At 34.8% G+C, this 25,582-nt stretch overlaps 1 protein-coding gene and 1 long non-coding RNA gene across 2 annotated transcripts; both read right to left on the reverse strand.

Moving 5' to 3' along the window:
* Positions 1-7,215: 7,215 nt before the first annotated feature.
* Positions 7,216-23,560, reverse strand: LOC111509372 (cyclin-dependent kinase 9). The gene is made up of 5 exons (XM_023165098.2): positions 23,027-23,560; positions 22,882-22,966; positions 22,446-22,822; positions 20,707-20,977; positions 7,216-12,456 (listed from the first exon to the last, which is right to left on the reverse strand). Exons 1-5 carry the CDS (start codon positions 23,203-23,205, stop codon positions 12,163-12,165), a joined length of 1,206 nt encoding a protein of 401 aa, XP_023020866.2. The 5' UTR covers positions 23,206-23,560; the 3' UTR covers positions 7,216-12,162.
* Positions 23,561-24,395: 835 nt separating this feature from the next.
* On the reverse strand, positions 24,396-25,242 carry LOC141481702 (uncharacterized). The gene is made up of 2 exons (XR_012465110.1): positions 24,929-25,242; positions 24,396-24,864 (listed from the first exon to the last, which is right to left on the reverse strand). It is a non-coding gene; the product is annotated as an uncharacterized lncRNA (long non-coding RNA).
* Between the last annotated feature and the right edge of the window lie 340 nt (positions 25,243-25,582).

The raw sequence follows: 25,582 nt of genomic DNA on the forward strand, positions 1-25,582 counted from the left end.
TAACATGTCGTATTTGATAATTTTAATTAGCAAAAAAAAAAGAGCTAAAAACTTATACAGATACTTATCTTAACGTTTCAGATGCTAAAATCTGCCTTCGTCTTCAGAATTGGAGAAATCTAAATGTATTAGCAGTTTTTCATTCACTGATTTTCTTTATGTTTTAAAATGTTGATGTACGCCAAAGAAGTTTTGAAATGTGAAATATGTCAATGTTGATTGACTTCTGAAATATTTCATGGAGAACAAGGTGTTTTCTGATATTGGTCTGTTGCCAATATCTATATTTTTCTTCAAGACGTGTAACCAAGAAGTCTTCATTACTGAGGAGCTGTTTGAAAAACACTTTTCTCTAGATATAAGAATATAACCTGATTCACTGTCTTAACGTCTCTATCACGATGACTAAGTAAGTATGTAAACCATTCATAATGGTTATTTGATTTTGATCCCAGAGATCTTGGTTTGAATTGATAGGGGATATTTTTTTAGGAGATTAGTTTTTGGGAAGGCTTTTATTCCTTCTAGTTTGTATCTGAAAGTAACTACTGTACATGTTCAACTCATCTTTGTTAAGAGTTTATTTTGAACCAAATTGCTTTCTTCCATCCTTTGGAAGCTTCATGATTCAAAAATACTTACCTTTCAATTTATACTGAAGTATTTTGATTGAAAAATCCACTCCACTTTTGAATTTATAAAGATGACAACGCAATTAATCACAGTTTAAAGTTTATGTAGTTAGTACTAATGAATGTAGGTATATATCTTATTACCTATTCTTGGATATATTACTCCAATATTTCTATTAGGTCAGTATTGTTAGAATACTTGAGAATGGTGTAAAAACCGAAACCTTGGTCGTATTAATATCAATACATTAAATAAGTAGAGTCAACAATATCACAAATTATTCCATAAATCAATTCAACGAAGTTTTTACTTTCAAATTTTAAAAGTTGTTCAATAAATACTTTTGTGATTTATGCAGGAGTATTCAAATTAGCCTCTGTGAGTATAAGTGTCTCAGCTGAATTGTGGAATATTTTTATATTATTTTGAAGTTCTATTGCATGATTCAACACCTGCTCATTCATCTTAAATACCGATATTCACCTTTTTTATTCTGATTGACTCCGTAAGAGGACAAATAGGTTGGTTCAGGGTTTTTTGAACTTCTGGGGGTTGTGTGGCAGGAAAACCTATCTAGCAATATTAAAGAGTTGTGAAATCAACACATTCAAGGTATTTGGTGCTTTATTTATTCAAATAAAAATGCAGTATCAGAAAATCAGCTATTGTACTTAGATATAATATATTCTGATAACCCAATGAAAGTTCCTGCGGCAAAGTTAGTATGAACAGATTTTCAAAATCTCTATGAATAAAGAAAAGATTATGAATATTATTTGTAAATTTTTTGTCTTCTTCATATATCTCTGGAAAAAAAAAGAATTCAAGTTGATTCTCTGGTATCATTCAATGGCTGCGTTTTTTGATGTGATTCTGACACCGGGTATGCTCTCTGGTTCTTCTAGTTGCTACTTTTCATTCTGTCAGAATCGGCAGAATCTTTGGAACGGAGTAGTGTGGGAATATGAAATCAAGGAATATTTATCGAGATTATTATTACAGCTGCCGGACTGAGTCATGGCCGGTGGAGAAATCGTATCTTCACTATTTTGGCCGATCGGTTCGACGTGGGTGCTTTGTTCACTCACTCGAATTGACTGCCGTGTTGGTCGGTGGTTCAAGCCCCAGGCTGTACCATCGATTTTCACTTGCTATCGTCCAATCCGTCTTAGGAATCACACTTTAAAAATAAGACCTCGTTAGTCCTTAGCTCGCACAAGTTTCGACTTCTTAGGGTTGTCGTTCGTAGGGGTGCGACAGCTGGTTAACGAAAGAACAGATTTCAAAATTTTTTTTTAATATGTTTATGCAATTTATTTTTGAACTCTATCACTAACTAAATACTGTCCTGAATTTGGATGTTTACGGCTCGAATAATCTAACAGACTTACAACAGATTTCTACACATCTACTGCACATCTCAACATATTTTTGTCTTATTCTGGCCTAGGTAATTCTGGATATTCTACTGATGCTGGTTGGACAGAAAAAAACATAACTGATAGTTAAATAAATGACAAAACTGACCGATATTTGATGAAAATCCATTAAAACCTATTCAATAAAACACACTTCAATGTAAGATTTCCACTTGAAAGTTCACAAAACTGCAACAATTTTTTTACTATATGATTATCTCTCCCATATGGTTTTCGAAAATAGTACATTCAAGTTCTATACAGTTATTTCATACATGGGGTCTAATATGATTGACTTTTGCTCAAGCTCTACTTACTCTGAATTGAATGCTGGTGAAATAGCATCCGCAATTTTTTGCGATATTTCAAAGGCGTTTGATTGCGTCAATCATAAAATTTTACTAAAAAAACTTCATAAATATGGATGTAGAGGTGTAAGGAACACTTGGTTCAAATCGTACCTTTCAGGTCGGAGTCAAATGGTGAAGACAACGGAACTCTCGGAGAACGGGGCTATTGAATCTGGTGTACCACAGGGTTCTGTGTTAGGCCCTATTCTATATCTGCTATATATGAATGACATCTCTATGTTTAACATATCTGATAGTTTCACTCTATTCGCAGATGATACTACAATATTGTGGAAAGAAAAATCTCAGTGGAGCTAAATAAAATAATATCATCCGACTTGAAAAATGGGGAAGAGCTTGTGCTATGCAAATTTACTCTCTCTCAATGCATCCAACACGAATATAATATTATTCAAATAGATGCTGCCACATTACAAAATAAATTAAACACAAAATTTATCGGTGTATTCATTGATAATAGGCTGAAATTTGATGAACAACTTAAACAACTCTAGAGTAAGATCTCCTCCGGATGTTATGCAGGTAAAGTGGTTTCAAATGAGTTGGGATTCCATATCGCAAAGACCGTTTACCATGCACTTATTGAATCTCTACTACGTTATGGAATACCTTTTTGGGGAGCATGCAACTCATTCCTTCTCTCTTCTGTATTGATATTACAGAAGAGGGCACTAAAATGTCTCTGTGAAGTCAAACTCAGAGAATCGTGCAGGAACTTGTTCACTGCCAATAAAATTTAAAGTCATCGCACTTTTTATCTTAGAGACGGTTTGCCTTATTTATAAACATAAATCGAAGTTCAACTTTGCTTCTACTCCTTATGCTACTCGTAATAGCAATTATACCTTTAAACTTCCCATCCCAACTTCGAATTTAATCAAGGATTCCATATAGTATAATGGTGGTAAGTTGTTCAATCACTTACCATTAGAAATGAGATCTGCAAATCTAAGCAATATTCATTTCAAAAAGGCGGTGAAGAACCTACTTGTTGATAGACCCTATTATAGTTTGGAAGAGTATTTTAGCAAATCCTTTTAACAATATATTACCAATTTATTCTTTGTACTATCACTTTATACATGGTGATATTTTATCTAAACATTTTTAGAACTTTTTTTTATATTTACAATTATACATTTTTGGAACTTTTTTATATCTAAATTTATAGTTTTTTAGTACTTTTTCTATATTAACTTTGTATTTCTTGGACTTTGTCAATAAGATGCAAATCTTCGAACAATAAAGTATATTTTGATTTTATTTGTAGCTCAAGAAATACAACCCTGGAACTCAATTATCTACACCACCCTCATATTACCCTAAACCGGTAAATATTTCGAAGACCTTTTTTTTTGGTTACTTGATTTCAAGATCAATGTTTATTCAGGCAAATTTGTTTTAAATTTATAATCGAAAGATAATAGAGAAAGCTGTTTCATATTTTCTTTGAAATGATTACAGACAGTAACAGCCTGATAAGAGAAGGATCGCTCAAACTGTATGGATTTATGCTGTGGGATAGAATATTCATTATGTAATCTTTTAGGAAAAACAATTTATATGCTCAGAGGAATGGTTTCCTTTAGAATCCACAGAAATAATAACACCAGCCTTTATTCATGTGATTTGAAATATTCCTTTCGTTTTTAGTATAGCGATATTGTATGATCGAGCAGAGATAGCAAATAACTTCTGGCTGAAAAGTCCAAATCTGGAAAAGTGCCAAAAAACATACTTATTTAGTGTAAGTCCAAAACAAGCACCTGTCCCAATCACTAGAGAAATATTATGATGAGAGACTTTCCAAAGCGTCCAATAGACCTAAAGAGAACTGGGCTATTTTCAATGATCTGAGAGGCAAAATAAACAAGTTTCCAGTGCAAATTGACATCAACCCTGATAGCCTCAATGTGTATTACTGTACAATAACAGAGAAACCTAAACTCAACATATCTATACAAAAAAACCCCTTTGGACCACCTGAGTAACGTAATAATTTCAGAAGAATTCATTTTATACAAATATTGCAGAACTTGAGGAAACATTTAGGGGAATGAACAATAAAAAATGCATGAAATCGATGAAATATCAGTAAATTTATTAGAAAAACTGCCAGATCATACCCTTTATGCCCTGGCAGAATCAATAAATGTATCATTTTCAATTGGTGTACTGAAAACTGCTATAGTGATTCCAATTCACAAGGGTGGTGAACTGAATGAGCCATCCAATTTCCGTCCTATTTCACTAATTTCTACTTTGGCTCACAGTTTGGTTTTCAAAGATCCAAAAGTACAAATGATGCTATCTTTGTCTTCCTAGAAGAGTTATGTGTAAGGCTCAATAAAGGTGAAGTAGCTGCGGCAGTATTCTGCGACTTTTCTAAGGCCTTTGATTGCGTTGATCACAGAGTGCTGTTGGAAAAATTGTTCCTTTATGGGATCAAAGGAACAACCCTTGATTGATTTCGATCTTATCTTTCAGACAGAATTCAAATGGTAAAGTTGCAGAACAAAAATTCTAGTCTGTCAAAAGTCACCTGTGGAGTGCCCCAAGGATCAGTGCTCGGTCCCATCTTGTTCCTTATCTATGTGAATGACCTATCTAATATCAACATACAAGGAAAGTTTATAATGTTTTCAGACGATACAACTTTACTATGGCATGGAGATGATACAGACTCATTCAGAAATATAATTGAAACTGATTTGGAGAAAGTGAATAAAACTAACTAACAATGTGAATAAAACTAACATAATTTCGTTTAAATTTGTTTCGGGAAACCTAAGCTTTCATAAGCATGTCATCAAAATAAGATGTGCACCAAATTCTTGGGATTATGGATTGATAATACCCTGAAGTTTGATGAACACGTAAAACATCTCAACAAAAAACTTGCATCTGGCTTCTACGCTATCAGGATCATCACCCAAGGAGTTGGGAATAGTAGCAGGAAAAACATCTTACTTTTCATTAGTCGAGTCTCATCTGAGGTATGGTATTGCTTTCTGGGGTTTATGTACCAAGCAGTTGATGCAATCAGTGTTTGTTGTACAAAAAAGGGCGATAAGATATATATATATATATATATATATATATATATATATATATATATATATATATATATATATATATGTAGAGCCAAGCGTTTGGACCACTGTAGACCACTCTTCATAAAGAGTAGAATACTAACAATCTACTGCATCTTCATTCTAGAAACAGTATGTCTAATTCAAATGAGAAAAAAAGACTTTTCCTTCTGAAAGAATATATAACAGCAGGCAAAATGCCAATATACCTCTGCCAAAGCCAACTTCAACATTAACAAAAAATTCCATATTTGAGAGTCGGAAGATATTCATTCATCATTTGAAATGAAAAGTATAGTAGAGTCAAAAACATTCCTAAAACGTGTGGAGGAACTTTTATTCGCGAAAGCATATTATAGCTTGGAAGAATATCTTGAAGACAGATTTTGAGTACCTGAATCTTTGAGGTCGAACCGACTGATTTATTTATTTTATCTATACATGTAAATCAATTCTTAACTGCTTTGTAGAATCTTATGTCCTGTCTACATGTAGCATTAGAATCTATATTGTTCCATTGTTACTGTGAATTGACTGTTTTTTTTTATTTATTCAAGCTTTGTTAATAAGAATTTTTTTCTTTGACAATAAAGTACTTTTTTATTGTTTGATTGATTTGAATACTCTTCCCAACACACGTTTCACCAACCAGGTTGGCGTTTCAGGAAATCAAGAAAACTGTTTTCTTCATCTCTTGAAGATGCCAACTTCGTACCTGTTTTGGATTTATTCCACGCCAGAGGTTCCAGTTTTACCTTTTATACTTAGTGTAGACTTCAATTCTACACTTCTCATAATGTTACAAAATCTTCACATTCGAATAGTTCTCCTGTATACCAGTTGCCATCTGTAAAAGATGTATTCCAATCGTATTTGGATGTTATAACACAGAAACCTTGGAAATTATAAGGTTAATATGATTGATTTATATCACGGAGTGCCCAAACAAATCATAGTGGACATCGGTGGAAAATTCAAAAACTTTGTAGTTCTTCAACTTTCAAAACTACACATTACTTCACCCAACACATAAGAATATAGGAACTCAACCAACTCAGCCACTGGATTAAAACCTATCGATAGTATCAATGGGCATGCCGATAACGAAAACCCAGTCAACGTTGATATTGAGCAAATGTTGCTCAATGACTAGGTAGATAGTCACAAGTACATATCAACAATACTATAGTCAAAAATCAACCAAAAACTTTTTCAATCAAATCAAATGACATCATAGAATCAAAAATTCTGCAGATTAAAACTATAGTAAATCATTATGTGAATATAACTATAAAATTTTATTGGACATTCATAACTTGAATTCTCTGACTCATAGATGATAATCAGATCTTACACTGATTCATAAAATAATCAATCCTCTGTAACTTGTTATAACTTTGAGAAGAGAACAAGAAATCCAGAAATCTTCAAAGTACCCTTTTATCATATCAGCTATGGCCAAAATGAGCCACGTAGAATTTTAAGACTTACAAACACATAAAAATGTAGATTTAGAACTTTTCAATTCTTCTTTGGATTCATTTGAAAACACTGAAAAGATTGTAATTGATTAACTTATTTTTGTTTTTTATATTTTTTCCTTACATCTAACCGATAGTTGAAGATTATTGTTACAGTACATGTGTGAATTTCTTAGTTATTTTGTAGAAAATTAGGCAATAAATAAATAAATAAACAACGTACAGAGTGATTTCAATTTTCAATAAAGATATTCTGATTCAGATCATAAACAAGTATGAAATAATCCATTCAATATTGCAAAATATAAAAAAATCGTTAAAAGATGAAACGCTTCGAACACTTTACAAAAAACAACGTTGATGAGTACTTACATTCAGGGTGGCTTTCAGGGTTCAAAAAGGGTGAAGTAAATAAATTCGACATAAAATATAAATACTTACAGAGGTTCACGTTGTTTTCTGTATAGTATTGCGTTTTTTGTAATGATTGTTATTTTACATAATTTATTTTGTCTTTAACAAAACTACATTCTAGAATCCCATGTATGTCTTGTTCTAATACTTCAGAGTCCTGAAGATGGAACAATAAAGTTTCGAAGTGTCGACAATTTACCAATTGGTTTTCTTCAACATTTCGACTGAATTCCCGTCAACTTGACAATTGAAGTTAATACTGATTTTCTCTCAGAAATTGCTATTATTTCTGTTGGAACAAATTATAATAGAAAAGTTAATAACGTGAACACTTTTTCCATCAGAAGTAATTTCAACTTGATAATTTCAAGCTAAATGTCATTTTCAGTCATAATTAATGTATGTATTACATTGCTTTGGATACAAGCTTGTGAAAAACAATCACTACAAACTTGAATGAGATGTAAGACACCTGGATGATCATAGAAACTCAACAATCAAATATTACAATATATAAAAATATTTACAACAATATCCTCAGTAGATACAAATTAGATATACATTACACTATAACCGTTTACCCAAATGAAAGGGTATTTCTCAGCCAAAATGTACTCCCTTACAATTCATATGTATGAAAACAATTAAAATAATGCTTATGAGCTTTATTATTTTTGCTGATGGATCAAACAATATGAAACATTTAACGAATAAATGAATGTTATTTCTTCAGTTTCACATGAAAATCATATATTAGATTTTCAGCTTCTTCAGCTGAATTATAAACTTCACAATTATAAACTTCACCATCCCAATTGATTTTTTTTCACTTCCTAACTTCTTGAAAGGATACATGAGGTGCGTTTTGTTCACACTAATCTTATCCAGATCTGACGTTTCCTTCAAAAGTTATTTAATCAAAATACATCGAGCAGAGATAGCGAATAACTTTTGACAGGAATGTCACAATCTGGGTGACAACAAAGTACAACTAACGTATATTTTGTTAGCATTGATATTATTTCAGATTTGTTCTCCCGCCAAAAATATATTGATCAAAGATAATAGTAGTAGTAGTAGTAAGCTAAAGTCTATCCAAATCCAAGATAGAGTAAAACAAAACCGAAACGTGATCGTCCAGTGTCAGATGGAAAGGGCAGCGTTCATTGGTGAATTCGCCTTCTTGGTACGAGTTCGGTACCAGCACAGGGTTGTAATCAGTCGTTTGCGTGTTTGTGTGGCGTGCGTTATAGTATATTGTTTAAAATTGTTTTCCAAGATGTCCAGTACAGACACTGCTGATGACACTGTGAGCTATCCTCTGAGTCCAGCCAGGAAACGATCCAAAAAAAGACATTTGAGTGTTGAGATGAAAGAAGTGATTTTAAATGTGTTCAAGAAAGAGATGGAAGAAATTGAGACATCGACTGTCGACGAAGTCGAATCGAAAGTTTCCGATAAAATTGGAGTGTGCTGCGCTTCGATTTACAATGTTTTACGGGAATATAACCAAAATCATACATTCTCCAAACCGAATACAAATCAGAATCGTCAAACCATTATAAAATCAATAGATGATGCTGATAAACATGCAATCAGGAGGAAAGTGCATGAGTACTTTTTCAGAAATGAAATACCCACGATAGATAAAGTACTCACAGAAATAAATGAAGATGTTTTATTGCCAAGTTTTAAGCAGTCAACATTCCATAAAGTATTGAAACATTTGAATTTTGTATGGAAAAAACGAGGGCGCAATAGTTTAATATTGGATAGAGAGGAAATTGTGTTATGGAGGAGAGAGTATTTGACCAAAATTAAATATTATAGGGAACAACAGAAAACAATTTATTATGTGGATGAAACCTGGGTTAATGCTGGTCATACTACCCCTAAAGTATGGGTCGATGAAACTGTTACCTCATCTAGGAGGGCCTTTCTAGATGGACTATCCACCGGATTAACAAATCCATCAGGTAAACTTATATTTATATTAAGACCTGCCTCAATCTCAATATATAAAAAGTAACCATCGTATTTGTTTTATTTACTTACATACCTCTTCATAATTTCAGGTAAAGGAAAACGGCTTATTATTTGTCACATCGGCAATGAGAATGGGTTTGTTGCTGAAGGGCTGAGGTGTTTCGAGTCGAAGAAAACTGGAGATTATCACGAAGAAATGAACGGTGAATCTTTCGAACAGTGGTTTTCTAAAGTTTTACTCCATCTGGAGGATGATGCTGAGATTGTAATGGACAATGCACCTTATCATTCGCGACGGTTAGAGAAGATTCCGACAACGTCTTCAAAGAAGGTTGAAATCCAAAATTGGCTGCGATCAAAGAATATTAGCTTTGAAGACTCAATGCTAGGAGTAAAGCTACTAAAAATTGTCAAGGAGCGCAAGCTTGAATACCAAAAACATATAGTCGATGAGATGGCAGCAGGCCAAAACAAAATTGTCCTTCGCCTGCCTCCATACCACTGCGAGCTCAATCCCATCGAGTTGATATGGGCAGATGTGAAGAATTTTGTAGCTCAGCATAACACCACGTTCAAATTTGCAGATCTCAAAGTACTATTTGATGAGGCTTTGAAAAGAGTCACAGCCGAGAAATGGGAGAAGTGTGTTCGGCATGTGATATCGGAAGTCGAGACAAAGATGTGGAAGCTTGATAACATAATAGAGGCACAAATCGAGCCACTGATAATTCAGATTGGTGAGGATGACACTACTGATAAAGAGACAAATTCATCCAGTTGATTAATATTCCTTTTGATTTTACATAAAATAAAAATTATCAATAAAGAAATAATTACGTCTCTTTTCATATAATGCTTGAGTGCGCTGTGAAAAATCCAATGAAAATCTTTTAATATTACACATATTATATGCATTTTTCCGTTGAACTGCAAAACTTGTGCATTTCAATCGTTATTATAAAAAAGTTTTCCTAAGTATGATATAGCATTTGCGATCAACAAGATGTTGGTTCTGAATACGACCCTGGCCAATTCTTGGGATTTTCAATATCACGTGCGTAGGACATGTCAATGTTTACATCCACTCTATCTTTGATTTGAATTGCTTTAGTGAGTCAACAAAACACAAGTATACTGATACTTCTCTTGTACCAGTTAGATTAACATATTGTTCCCCTAACTAGTACAAGAGAAGTATCAGTATACTTGTGTTCAAGAATAACGTAGAGTAAGTTCTCAGAAAACAACATCATCATTGACAGATGATAGAAGTCATTATGTTAATTAAGTCAAAATATTCAATTTTGTCTTGTAACTAAGAGTATGACCCAAAAGTAACCAAAATCTTCATTATGCATTTCGAAAGTAACCGCTGCTGTCATATTCATAAAAAAGTGGTGATGTTTTGAACTTGGTTTCCTGAAAATCGGTGAACCGAAAGTCAACCATAGCAAACATTGTATGGTGGCCACATGCCAATGCATACTTTCAGAATGAGTATAATAGCAGTGAACAATCACATTTAGACCTTGAGAGAGACTCTAATTTTTGCCTATATAATATAGTTTGAAATAATCTAACTTTGGTACCCTGCTTCGGTTTAGAAATCAGTGAAGTTCTTTATTTAGGAATATTTAGGACATCAAAAGTATCAGTTTTCTCTCAATAACATTCCATTGAAACGTTAAGAGTAATTTTCTAACAAAAAAATTCTTCATTTACTCCGCATTGTACAAATATAACAAATAACCTATAAATAAATACTTGTGTTCCGAAGATAACCACCCTTTAATGGTTTTTCCGGAAACCACTGTCAAAACTTCCGATCAGTATAGGTTAGCATTTGATTGAATTTGGTCTACATTCATAGTGAATGTTTCGTGTTTCAAAAACTAACCGCTGCTGTTATATTCATGAAAAATTGATGACATTTGGAAAATGGTTTTCTAAAAATCTGTGAAGCAAATGTCAACCAAGTGAATGGTATATATTGTACGGTCGCCAAATGTCAATACTATTATATTGAATATAATGAGAGTAACTTAATCAAATGTAGGATAAAGAGTGGAGTGACTGAAATATTCTAACACTGCTTCAGACGTCAACTTCAATGACAAAGTTTCTTATTTTCGGGATCAAAGCTATCAGTCCCCTTTCAATAACACAATTCTACATCATACATTGAAAAACATACGAAAAAAATTCAAATTTCATTCATTTCAAATAATGGCTGTCAAAATTTCTGTATAGTTTCGGTTAGCATTTGATTACTTTTGAACCATATCCTCATTGATATTGTTCCAATTTGTAACAATTGGTAATATGCTTACCAGAGTCGGTATCACGATATTTATTGATTTAACCGTGAATAATGTTATTACCATTCTTCATAGTATAGTTGATAGTTCCACAAGCGGCAGGCAAAATGCTTCATTTATTAACCTTGATAAAAAAGTATGTATGGATTTTTCTCCCTTAAAACACTGACACTAACAAAAAAATTACCTCTGATAAGTATTGAATGTCATGTGTTTCAAATTTTCGCCATATCAATTTCAAGTAAAAAATTGCACTACTGCTTTGCTCATACTGGTTCTATTTTAACATTCATTCAATAGGGTGTTTGATAATGGAATACAGCTAAGCAGGATTACATTTTGGCTGACCTGTTACTATCACTTTGATATTTCAGTCTCTGAACAATGCACCAGTTCAGTCTATTCCATTACAATCCTACAACGTCACATAGCATAACACCAACTTTCCACTAGAAAACTCTATCCTGATATCCACTGTCTTGAATAGTAGATGTAGATGGCCTAGGTATCGAATGGTGCCTCATTTGCGTTGCACGCCTCGCAGGGGCTAAAAATTCAAACATACTCTGCGTGTGGTTGGCCAACATTTTACCTAGATCGCAGGGCATGGGATCAGTCCAGAAGAAATCGTGGTTGAGGGCCGTGTCTGCGTTATCACGTTTGGAGGGATCAAGTACTAAGAGCCTGTCAAGTAGATCACAGGCATATGGATCCTTCAAGTATGGGGTAAGACGTTCTTTCACCTGAATAAATAAAGCTTAAAAAGTTTTTTATCTGTATTGATTCCACCTGAAAAAGTCTATTCCATGAATATGATACAAATCTTATGGGAATAAGAAATATGCATGATGGTTCCTCTTTCCAACAGATTATACAGTGCCTTCATTTCAAAACTTCCCACCCCTAGTACTTCGTTTAGCCAGGAGAATTTGCCGTAGGAAAAAACACGTCAATTTAGATATCGAGGGGGAAGTTTAAAACCAGTGCCAGTGGTATTCTAGGTTAAACAGTTTAGAAAACCGAAATTGGTTGATCCGTTCTCGTAAAATAGGACAAAAAGGAAATGAATTATAACAAAATGCAAAAATTTATGGAATCGCTGCCACTGACTCAATAACGGTATGTTTATGTCTCTTTTTTACACAGAGTTTTTTGCTTTAGCTGAAAGTGAGATAAGGGCACACAGTTGCTTCTTGGCGTCAGTTACAATTAAATGGCAAAAACATTTATCAGAATTAGTTATTCCTGATTTTAAACTGTTTGTCAAGTGGTGTCAGTTGCACTGACAGTAATACAAATCGCAATGGTGTACACTTTACAAGAAAGAACTGAAATTATTTTTATTTATGGTGCTGAAGATAGGTGTGCTCATAGGACAGCCCGGGTTTTTAATGAAAGGCATGCAGGCCAAAATGAGAGTCACCGATATGTACTACACCTTGTTCAAAAATTTGAAAAGACCGGTTCTGTGTGCAACAAAACAGTAAAGCAACCGAGAGTTCTTACGGAAACCGTAAGATTGAGATTTTAGGTCAATTCGCCGTTGAGTCTACTACTTCAATTTCGAAAGTCGCTAAGTTAGTGAATATTTCATTTGGTTCTATACACAAAGTTTTGAAACTAGACAAGTTCTTTCCTTACAAAATGAGTATTCTTCAGCAACTCAGTGAGGATGACTATGATAGGAGAATTGAATTTTGTGAAATAATGACTGCGAGAATTGAAAATGACCCGAATTTAATAAAAAATATTTGCTTCAGTGATGAATCAACTTTTTTTCTCAATGGCTTTGTAAATAAGCATAACTGTAGATACTGGGATAATGAAAATCCACACTCGTTTCGAGAGGATCACATGCAATATCCACAAAAATAAACGCCTGGACTGGAATTCAGGGAAACGAAATAATTGGCCCTATTTTTATTGAAGAAAATTTAACTGGTCAATTGTATTTAAACTTATTTGAAAATGTAATCGATCCACTCATAACACAGTCCTTAGAACGCCAAGTTGATGAAGAAGACAACCCGCTCTTGGATGAACAAAATTTACATTTTCAACAGGACGGCGCACCGCCACACTATGCATTGCATGTCCGACAGTGGCTCGATCAACGGTATCCTGACAAATGGATTGGCAGAAGAGGCGCTCTAGAATGGCCTGCGAGATCTCCGGATTTAACGCCATTGGATTTCTTTTTCTGGGGTTATTTGAAGACAATGGTATACGAAACTCCCCCGCAGGACATTCACGATCTAAGACACAGGATTACTGACACATGCAGACAAATTAATAACGAAACATTTACAAAAGTCTGACAGGAATTTGAGAATAGATTGTACTTTTGCTTAGCTAACAATGGTGAACATTTTGAACACCTAATAAAGTGAGGTACATTTATTTAATTGCAATAGGTATTATTTTATTTTTTATTATAATTAATTTTCTTTTTGCCTTATTTTACGAGAACGGATCAACCAATTTCAGTTTTCTAAACGGGGTTGAATGAGGATTTTTAAGATTTTTAAAATGATGTGGTACAAGATAGGGGGTGCCATTTAAAATTATTAAGTGGGGGTAGCTAGGGGTAAGGGGGTTAAACCTAAAATACCACTGACACTGGTTCCCCCTCGATATCTAAATTGACGTGTTTTTTGCCTACAACAAATTCTCCCTGCTAAACAAAGTACTAGGGGCACTGTATATTGCCCTATGTTAGTTTTTGTTGCAATTAACCATCAATTTTTTGCATATAGTCAGTGGGCATACTTGAAGACTGGCTATAAATCAAATCATCTAAATTCTAAAATCTTAAGGAACATTTCGATCAGACCACTCTCAACTCCTTACACTGTAGGTTAATGAACTGACACCCACAGAAAACAACTACTCCCCTGGCTAATACCACGAAGGGCGTTGAATTATATCCGACAGGTGTCAGTGCAGGATAATTGAATTGTTCCAAAAATTGAAAACCTATTGCGGCAGTTGTATCATCAACAGCATATGCAGGAGTAACTTCAGTGAAGAATGCTGCACTGACACCTGTCGGATATAATCCAACGCCCTTCGTGGTATTAGCCAGGGGAGTAGTTGTTTTCTGATAGGTGTCAGTCCATTAACCTACAGTGTACGGAGTTGAGACTGGCCTGAACGAATTGTTCCTTTAGATGATTTGAATCAACCTTCAAGTTATTATAATCCTGAGAAATGTGAAGTAAATGATATGTTTATTATTGGAATTCCAAAATACTTTCATACCCCAACTTCTGCAAATATATTAGGATTAACTGAAATATCTCTTACAGATTCGTCATCAGCTCTTACTATTGTAATAGTCACATATTTATAAAATAAGAAGATAAATATTTAACAATCTTTATCCCTCCAAACTACCTACGGTACTGGTAAATGCCTGCCAAAATACTACTTTCCCGGCTAATATCACGGTGGATATTGGATTATATTTGTCAGATATTTATGCAAGATACCTCACACAGGTTAGTCTTGTAGATGTTTCTCGTTCAACAAGCAGCAGGACTATGCTGAAATTATTGATCACCTACAGACCGACTTTGAGGTACAGTGCAGGAAAGATCCGACTCAGGTTAGGTTTGGTTATGTCAAAAGTGAGTGGGTTTATTGGACCCTCCACCGCAACCCTCTTACCATCTGATCTTTTAGATCAGATGGTAAGATGGTTGTCTGATCTGATCTGATCTTTGTGCTTGTGCCAAGCACAAAGTATATACTCTGCTGTTTCATCATTTTCCAAACAGAGGCTACATACACTGTCTTCCAACAGTCCGAGTCTCTATATATGATAGTTCAAACGACATTGATCTGCAAGAAGGCCTGTTAGACATCGTAGTTCATCTCCACTGTAGTCCAACAACTGTTTGGTTTCAAGCTTCAAAGGGTGAATGAACCCCTTAGAGTGAGCCATTCCTGGAAGATTTTGCCAGAAGTCCTTGCTATCCAGGTGTTCAATGTTTCTTTGACAAATCCTAAAGCGATGCCAATGACAGGTTCTGGTCCGATGAAGCTGCTTGCAGCACCCTCCTTTGCAAGGGAGTCAGCAGCCTCATTGTCTTCCAGGCCAGTGTGACCAGGAATCCAGACCAGAGACAATTTGTTAAGTCTTCCTATTGAGGAGAGTCGTTTATGATAATTTGCTACCAATTTAGTTAGACATTGTTCGGTAGGAGTCGAGAGCTTCCAATGCCGCTTGACTGTCCAAGAAAGTTTTTACTGACTTGTGTATAAGGTTGGATTCTACCAGTCTCTCCGCACATAATTCAATAGCATAGATTTTCACTTGAAATACAGACACATAGGATTCTAGGCAGGTTGATCTCTGTCCTGGGTCTGCAACTAAAAACACTTGCACCAGAGTCTGAAGGTGTTTGTGATCCATCTGTGAACCAACAACTATCTGCTCTTAATATTTCCTTCTCCCGGAGGATCCAGTCCTATAAGACAGTTTGTAGTTGACAGTTGGAGGCATAATGTCAGAGGTCATTCCCAGAATGCTGTGACTTCCAGTGTCAACCAGCAGTCTAGTGTACTCTGCATTAGATTGATTTGTGCAATGGGGAATGTTCCTCAATTTGGGTTATTACAGCAAATGCAAGTTTGAACAAAATAAAGTTGAGTTCAATTCATGAGTTTTTCAAATTCACTTCGAAAAGTATTCAAATTAATGTTTCAAATGTTGGGTTTTAATTTTCAAAGGGATTTGTTTCTAATTCACATATTGGCAACAGCGCCTAGAATGCTAGATTGGAGTTCAGGTTAGTAGTATGCTAGAAGAAGAATCATGTCAATAGTGTCAAATTAAGGCAAAATATAAATTATAGTTCAATACCACCTCCACAAGCCACATAAACAACAGTTGTTTTATTATTTATTTATATACCTAGAGGAAGATAGGTTAGGTGCACAAAATGTCATATGTCACAGAATGTCTTGGAACTCGGAACATAAGTAAACAGAACAGCACGCCTCTGAAATATGTCATCTTTGTTTGTCTCATACGGGTAACATATTCATTGTCTTTTATTAGCTATAACCGATGTTGCCAAATGGTGAAATAGAAACGAATCCCTTTAAATGTTGAATGCATTATTTCATTCATTCATTTTTAAGTATTTAAATAGTTTTTAAAAGAAACCATTTTTCAAACACCTCTGCATTCATCTCTTCATGATAGTCGCCTGTTTTCTTAGATTTAAATATTAATTCACCATTTGGTAAAAATCCACTGTCGCTTCCTATATGTGTAACTATCAGACGACTACCTTTTCCAAATGGCTGTTTCAACCCAACTGACAAACCTTCATTAACCCATTTATGCCCAGAACTATTTATTTCTTCTAATCTTTACAAATCTCACATATTATGGTTAAATGGCATTCCATTGAAGAAGTAACTATCGAAAAACGAATTTCAGTGAGGAAATTTAGTGTTTTGATATGGGTCGTTTTTGACCCACTTGGGCAAATAAGTATCCTATATGCAATGCACACATAAAAACAAGCAGAACTTTGTGTTTTGCATGTCTATAAAATTGAAAACTTTCAGATGAAAACAAACAAATAAAATATCATCCAAACACTTTTATTTTCTATGAAAATCTAAAAAACATTTATCATGTAGCGCAACTTCACACCGGTCACAAGCTTTAGTGGTTTTGTTTTTACAATGAGCACATCTTCGTCTTGTCTGTCCACTCAAAATAAGATGTTGCCCATGCCTCCGAGCTGCTGGACTAACAAGAATAGGCTTTGGGCCGGTTGATAAGGGAGGTTTTCCATACTTTTGCAGTATAGATAATACAATAGATCTTCGGAATTCCAGATTATCAATTTTTTTTCCAAATTTCCGAGCCAGTATCCATGCATTATTTATGGACACATCAAACATCCAGAATAAAATGGGAATATACCACTTCTTGCCTCGAAATCCTATGCGATAGTTTGCAACATTGTTGTCCATTTGGTCCACACCACCCATAAACCTGTTGTAACAATGTATCACGTTTGGCTGAGGTATTTCAACTTTCTGTTTCTCTTTTGCTGAATATCTAACAGCTTGACGGATCGGTGCTACGCCATATTCATTCGACAGCATTGTGACAACATTGTTGTCTTTCCAACGGACACAAACAATATTCTCATCTTTGTCAACGGCATTGTCAAATACACCCCTAGCCCTTTTTTTCATTAGTGAAGAATTTTGAAGGGGGCATTTATCGGTACGGTTTTCTCGCACTGTACCCGTTGCGGCAAAACCCATTTCTCCCAATTTGCTGATAAGAGTGGCACTTGTGAAGAAATTATCAAAAAATAATGAAAATTCCAAATCAGGAAAATGACTCTGCAATAATTTGGCAAAATTTGTTACCACAGATTCACCTAGTCCAAGTTTTTCGCCAGTCTGTTGAGAATTTCGTCCTTGGTATACATCGAAATTGACACAATATCCTGATGGAGTTGCCAAAACCCATGCTTTGTAACCGAAACGGATTGGCTTTCCTCTAATGAATTGTTTACACCCGTTCCGGCCAAAATACGGGATCAGCATATTTGATAAAATTTTGGTTCATTTTTTCAATCAAAGGACGTAACTTAGCCATTTTGTCATTCTGTGCTAAGTTGTTATTATCGGCTGCGTGTAAAAATCTAAATATTTCTTCAAATCGATTTCTTCTAATAGAATTATAAACCAAAACATTTCTGGTGTCATCTCGTCCTTCCCAAAACATGCGACGTCTGGGAACGGGAACGTAACCACTTACATAAAGGATTGCAATAAAAACAAGCATCTCGTCGTTGCCGATTTCCAATATACAATTTTTGCTGCCTGCATATAGGACGCTATTTTTTACAAGAAATTCCAATATTTCCGGATTCAAGAAAAGCTCTATAAATTCCAGAGGCTCAGATGTATCGCCTAATGTCAACACAGGTAAAAGTTCGATATTTGTTTGTTTTGTTTTATTTCCATTCAAGTCCCCTTTGACCCATTGTCGATTTTTTCGTGACTTTTTCTGCCTTCCTTCAGGTTCTCTTACGTTACTGTCTTCATCACTGTTACCATTTTCTTCTTCTATATTGGTTTCCGCTTGCGCTTGAAGCTGCATTGAATTTAGTCTGTTAGGGTCATTACAGTCTTCATCCCCTGAGTCTTCATTACTGTCAAATCCATTATCATCTGGAGGAGTTATATAGATTGTATCTGGAACAGGATCACCTTCGGAAAGTTGTTCTATTTCATCTAACAACTCAGCCGTCGTCAGTGGTTTCTTCCTAAAATAGGAAAATGTATATCACATATCTGCCCAACGGGTCAATAACGACCCAAGCAATTTTTTATGCATTTATTTTTCAAACGAGCTAACCTAACCACAAAACAAATATTACTTCGTACAATGTGAAACGAGTATAATAAATAATTTGAAAAACAATAAAATCGATACTCAAATAAGCAACTTACCAGTACCATTTGTTATCCATGTCACACTGCACTATTTTGTCGACTAAACTTATGACGAATACCAAAAAACCTAACCCTCAGCACGTTCTGCAATATTATACTTAAGATGTTTATTATTTTGTCTACTGAATGCAAAAGTAGGCAATACCTTAAACATGCACGTGTATAACTGATAACCTAATTTAAGGACTGGGTCGTTTTCGACCCGTTGGGCATAAATGGGTTAAAGGCTTGTCGTGCACTTGTTATATTACCATCCTGCCATACTTTTTTCCTAAAAGTTTCTTTACCCATTTTTGGGACCAATTCATGATCGCTAAGTGCCTCCAGAACTGTTTGTAGTGTGGGCAGCTCATTTCTGAAAAAGAAACTGTGAATAGTTCTGCGTATACTGGTTTTGGCTTCTTCATCAACTGTGATATTTTTTCGTCCGCTACTAGTTTTTGGCGTTTGTACATCCCCATGAATTTTTGCTTCTCTTAGTATTTTGTAAATCGATGATTTTGGTACACCGGTATAATCAGAGCACATATCAACTAATTTATCTTTTGTAATTGTGGAACTTAATGATGTAGAAATCCCCGGTTGGTTATTCGGAGGTACACACGTAGAATTACAGCACATATGCACAAAGTCATCTTTTGGTGGCTGATGATCTCTTTCAAGACAGTGAAATACTCGCAGTACAATTTGTTTTTCACTTACTGACCGAGACTCCGACCGTTTTACCTTTTTCGACGTTGAAGGCCCGACCATGTCTCCCATTTTTTGAGTAGTTTGAGAACGGTGTAGAAATATAATTATGTAACGCTTAAACACTTATTAGCACTATTATTTTCACCAATTGTTATCACAACACATCGATTGCTGACTAACTTGACTGTAAAACGTACAATTCACGCTGTATAATTCACAAACCAATGATACGCTCATGGTTGCAAGTACATTAGTGAGGACTGCAACGATGAGATGGAAGTTACGGTAAAGTGACAAAGACAGAAATATCGTTGCGTACAGCGTTGCCACTAGTTGTAATAAATATCTACACTATATAGAAAATAATGAATTTTAACTGATCAGTAATCAGGAAATGTATAAGTATTACTCATTACAAGCTCATTACTGATTTTTGTCATAAATAATACCTTTTAATCGTACTAGTATTGTGTATTACCTATAATTTGCTACAACCTACAACTCTACTGCTTACTATATTCTGATTCTGCAATAAACTGGTAACGTAAAATTTAGATGTGACAACGCGCTTTACTCTCAATCATTATTGGTTTTACTATAGGGTGTAGGTAAATATGAATATTTTAAGATTTTATTTTGAAATATTATTTTCTAGGAGGTATGTATCTCTCCTTGATAGTCTTCAGACATATTTATAAAATATTTACCAGATTACATAAGACTGAACTGATACCACTGTCAAATAAAAATGAAACATTCAAAACGAATATGATGTGATACAAAAAATCAAATATACTCACTTTCCTCTTTTGCTTCTGAGGCAACTCCATTTTCTTAAACAGCTCCAGATTTTCCACTCCAGGCCATACTTGTGGAGTTATTGAACCACAAAGTTGAGATATCAGAGTAAGCTGCTGCTGCTCACTATTTCCTTGCATTATTGGGGAACGTGTCCACATTTCAGCCATGATACATCCGGCACCCCACAAATCAACTGGTGGACCATAATTTCGTTCTCCAAGAAGAAGTTCTGGCGGTCGATACCATAAGGTAACAACCCGATTTGTGAACCTGAAATGTGTGTTATGAAGTGATTTATGGATGTAGATTGTGAGAGGGACGTAAAATTATGTATTGTTTGGAATAGTGATTTTATTTATTTTTTAGAATACTTTTTATCAACCTCAACTTTATAAGAATCAACACCAACAGGTGATTATCACATTTTGTACTCACGGCGTATGAATGTAGGTTATTTTATAAGCAATTTTGTAAATTTCTCTGACATTATACTTTTTGCTCTGAGACATATATTACACAGTATAATGCGGTTATTAAAAACTATCCCTTCTTAATCTCTACACCAATCAAGATGGTGAGAGCAACCAAGTGATCCATAAATAATCTGCATTATCAGGAATAGTCCAGGTTTCACCTAAAGACGATTGTGGATAATAACAATTGAAATGTCATAAAGATATTAATAAGTAAGATATAAAGAAATACATATCAATTCAAGGCAGTGGATTATGACGAATCACAAACTTTTATATCAGAAAGACAAAAATGGTCTATAGTATACTCTGTTTTAATTTAAAACAATTTGGGAGAAAGGAGAATGCTTTTCATAAATGAACATGTTTTAGGTAGAGCATAATTGTTGCTAGATAATTTCAGTTTGAAAGCAATATATCTCAGAATTTATTTTAAACTCTCTTTACGCTGTAAATAAAGGCGTTGACATTTCCCACTATGAAGATCCATCTATGGGATCGACAGAAAACTCAGTCCTCGTATATCAATGATAAAAGAGACTCCCCAAGGCAATCAGTTGCAAAGCCAAACTTTCACATTGATTGTCTAAAAGAGATTCATCATCTGTCTTTTACTGCAAGGCTAGATATGTGGTGTGTTGAAACTGCGCTGATGGTGTTGGATCAAAAGTTCCTCTAGCTCCCTTGCAGTGAAAGCTGCAGTGAGAGACAGAAGACGAACCTCTTTCAGGCAATCGATTTCGAAGCTTGGCCTTGCAACTGATCGTCTTGAGGAGCCCCAATATATTGTTAGATTGTCTACATAGGGAGAATGAATCTGTCTCTGGGGCAATATGATTATTTGCTGATTTTTTCACATATTATCACTAAGCCAAGATTGATGGTTTTATTTATAATTCAAATTTTCGAAATCGTCAAGGAATTCAGTTTGGTTCTGCCAGCTTATAGACAGGAATAGAAGCTTTCCCATACTAGAAGAATATACCAAAACAATTTATTTCTGCTTTACGTGAACAGCCATATATTCTGTTGAAGAATTTGAAATTTTGAAAAACTCTACTATCTGAATCGATTCTCTAGCTGGAAAAAAGAGTCTATGCCTAACCCAAAATATCATTTATCTTTAGTAGGGTAGCTTAATAATAACGTAGTTAAATGTCTCCACATGCATACTTATGCATACTCGGTACAACAGCCTGGTTGACTTGACACAAACACTAGACTGCTCTGAAAATAAATTTTCAAGTATGAAACCATTTCCTTACCGATTTGGTACTCCATTTTTGCTGGTACTGAATGCTCTTGCTAGCCCAAAGTCAGCAAGTTTCAAAACTCCAGTCTTGGTTATCAATACATTTGCAGCCTTCATATCTCTATGCAAAATTTTGTTATTATGAATGTAGTAAAGTCCATTGAGAAGTTGCTGCATAACTTTCTTGATCTCACCCAAACTGAATTTAACGTTAACATTGGATAACAAACCTGCTAGATCGTGCTCACAAAAATCGAAAACCAGATAAAACGTTGAACGATATCTATTATGTTGGGAAGCCTTTGTTCTGCAAATTTCGATCAAGTTTACTACATTTTCGTGTTTCAATAACTGCAGTATTCGTATTTCTCTAAGAGCTGTAATCGGAAACTAAAAACAAGTATAGAGGTAAAAATTGGTAAAGAATATGGGGTCATTTAGTCACTTACTCCCTCTTTCTCATTGTCCATTAAAACTTTTTTCATAGCCACAAATTTTTTGGGGTTACTCTTATCTCTTGCCTTGAAAACTTCTCTGTGAGGAAAGTAAACAATAGATATCTAGTTCATTTTCTAATGAAGATAAAATATTTACCCAAAAGTTCCTTGTCCAATTTTGGCCACTTTTTCATATTTCTCTGTTAAATCACAATAAGGAAAAGCGAAATTTTCTATGTACTTTTCTTTCTCTCGCATATTCATCATAGAAGAATGAGGATGACTTCCAGATGCAGAATGGTGATTAGGTTCTCGATCTCGACTTGAATTCATCATTTTGACATAGACGTGGCTATGACTAACTCTTACAAGTAAAATTAAAAAAATACAGATTTGTATATCTCCTTTACCACTATATCATAATTCACAACACAAAAACTAAGAACACATGAACTTAACCTCATATCTCACTTCACTTCACTCAAAGTTCTTGGCCTTTGCTTCCAGATAGGCGCATTTAGCCAGCTCGATTCGAATGGTTACAGCTTGGTCTGATTGTGAATCATGGTGTATCCAAGACTTCTGTTTTCTTAATTAGATTTATCTCTTCTCGTGATATAAATTTTACGACTTTCTCATAAAAGATTATTATTGCAATCCTACTCTCACGTGGACATCTGGTCCACCCGGCCTCCAACCGGCGTGAATGAGAGTAGGTATTATATAATTATTTCACTTTAGCCGTCCCACGTGGACATCCGGTCCACCTCGGCCTCCAACCAGCGTGAATGGTAGCACTATTTATTCGAATACACTAAAACAATGTTTATAATCACTTTTTCAACATTTGCATGCACGTTAGAAAACGACGGACATACACAACATGAGTTCCACCTCCAACAATGGCGTTCGCGTACCTTCTTTGTGAGCGGTCACTATCGGCATAGATAAGTACTCTTTGATCATTCCCCATATTGATTTCAATTTAAAAGCCACCGGTAGACAACTGTTTCAGCCTATTGGGCATCCTCAGTACCGGGCAGGCGGTCCTCGATTGAAGACAAAATGAGAAAAACCAAGAAAGTACTTGATCAAAATAGCTGCGTAAACGCAAGCGAAACATAGGTGGAACCACCTATTGGTATGACACCCAAGTCAACTTGCTATGTTTTTATGTCAGTGTTGGTGGTTTGACCAATCAACCGACAACTGCGGTAGCAGATGTCGGTCACAGAATAGTAAACACACAGAATAGTAAACAATTGTTTACTATTCTGTGGTGATGTTCCTGGGTTGAAACTTATTGTACTAGATTTGAACTATTTTTCGTACCAGATTCAGATATAAAGTACTAGATTACTAAATTTTTTAGGTTGTACTTTTTGCGATATCAGTAAGTCAATGACGTCATATAAAAATTGACCTTGAGAGGCGGGTAATTCAAATTACCTAATTTTGAATGAAAAATAATCTTTTGAAATTCACCTGAAACATTCGTTCAAAATGAAACATTAAAACAAAAAAAACACTCTTGAATAAAAATATACATTTTTATATAAACGAAAAATAAATTTTTGAACGAGAATTTCATTTATTCTTACATTATTCCAAGCAGCTTTCTTGGTTTTTTCCATGTCGATCGATGTGACACTTGCCTCTAACAATTCTGGCATGACAAATTTTACAGAAAATACTATTGTACTTTCCTTGTCATCAAATCCTTTTTGAGTATTTGCGGATATCATTTTCTTTGTACATCAGAAGCCTTCATTTTAGGTGGATACTCTTCAATATCACTGTTACTAATTTCTCCATACTTCTTATAATTTTTCTTGTCACTGTTGTTAGTTTTCTGACTCTCAGAATTTAGCTTATTCATACTCTGATTATCACTATCTTCCATTCTCATCCTCATTCTAGATTTCATCAGTTTTACCTATAGTAACAATATGGGACTCTTGGGAAGGGCCAGCTTTTGAAATGTTGGTAAGATATCTACAAAAATGTATTCGTTCATTAAGAAAAGTCGTCTGAATGCTATATTTTACAAAATACTCACTTCTCCTTTCGAAATTTCGAAAAACAATGATAACAGAACATCAAAAATTAAGTCATTACTGTCATTAGTAGCGTCAAAATAAATTCATCTTATTATACTGTTATAATTTGCTGTTTTCGGTGGCTTACTCTCCGACCGCGAGAAAGGATGATTGTGCCGATAACGACCGCCCTCAAAGTTGGCACGTGGATGTTGTGGTCGGAGTGGAGGTGTAGTAAAATAAATAACGTCACGATTGCATGAATATCGAAATTAAAGAATAATTGAGGGGACTGGTGGCCCCCTACGCCAGTAACCAGGAAGGATGTCGATGAGGTCATCAGTTCTATAAGAATTTTGATGAATATGAAGAATGTTTATGTACGCTAAGCAAGACCGCTGCGCCCCCCGACGAAGCTCCTGCCAATTAACAGGAGGAGCCTGGTCAAATACGCCCGAGTGGAAAATAACGGCCATTAAAAAAATAGAGCAATATATTTATATGTAGCAATATATATGTTTCATACAAAAGTTTTAGGAGTTCATGAGAGCTATATTTTGATATAATTTTTAAATATACAGGGTGTTTGGTGTAGGTGCTACAGACCAAAATTCCATTTTTTAAAATAGAACGCCCTGTATATCATTACATATTCAGATGCTACGTTAAATTCT

This window comes from Leptinotarsa decemlineata, unplaced genomic scaffold (genome assembly GCF_025532065.1).
Source record: "Leptinotarsa decemlineata unplaced genomic scaffold, Ldec_3_MD MMD2_tig00000251_RagTag_RagTag, whole genome shotgun sequence".
In the NCBI taxonomy this organism is placed as follows: domain Eukaryota; kingdom Metazoa; phylum Arthropoda; class Insecta; order Coleoptera; family Chrysomelidae; genus Leptinotarsa; species Leptinotarsa decemlineata.

Bases quoted from the DNA above. Each gene is read 5' to 3' on its own strand.
- LOC111509372 (XM_023165098.2), bottom strand. From the start codon at position 23,205: ATGATGAATTCAAGTCGAGATCGAGAACCTAATCACCATTCTGCATCT. The intron at 20,978-22,445 runs GTAAGGAAATGG...CACACATTTCAG, and splicing joins AAAAATGGAGTACCAAATCG to GTTCACAAATCGGGTTGTTA. The intron at 12,457-20,706 runs GTGAGTATATTT...TTATTTATTCAG, and splicing joins CTCAGAAGCAAAAGAGGAAA to GTGAAAGAACGTCTTACCCC.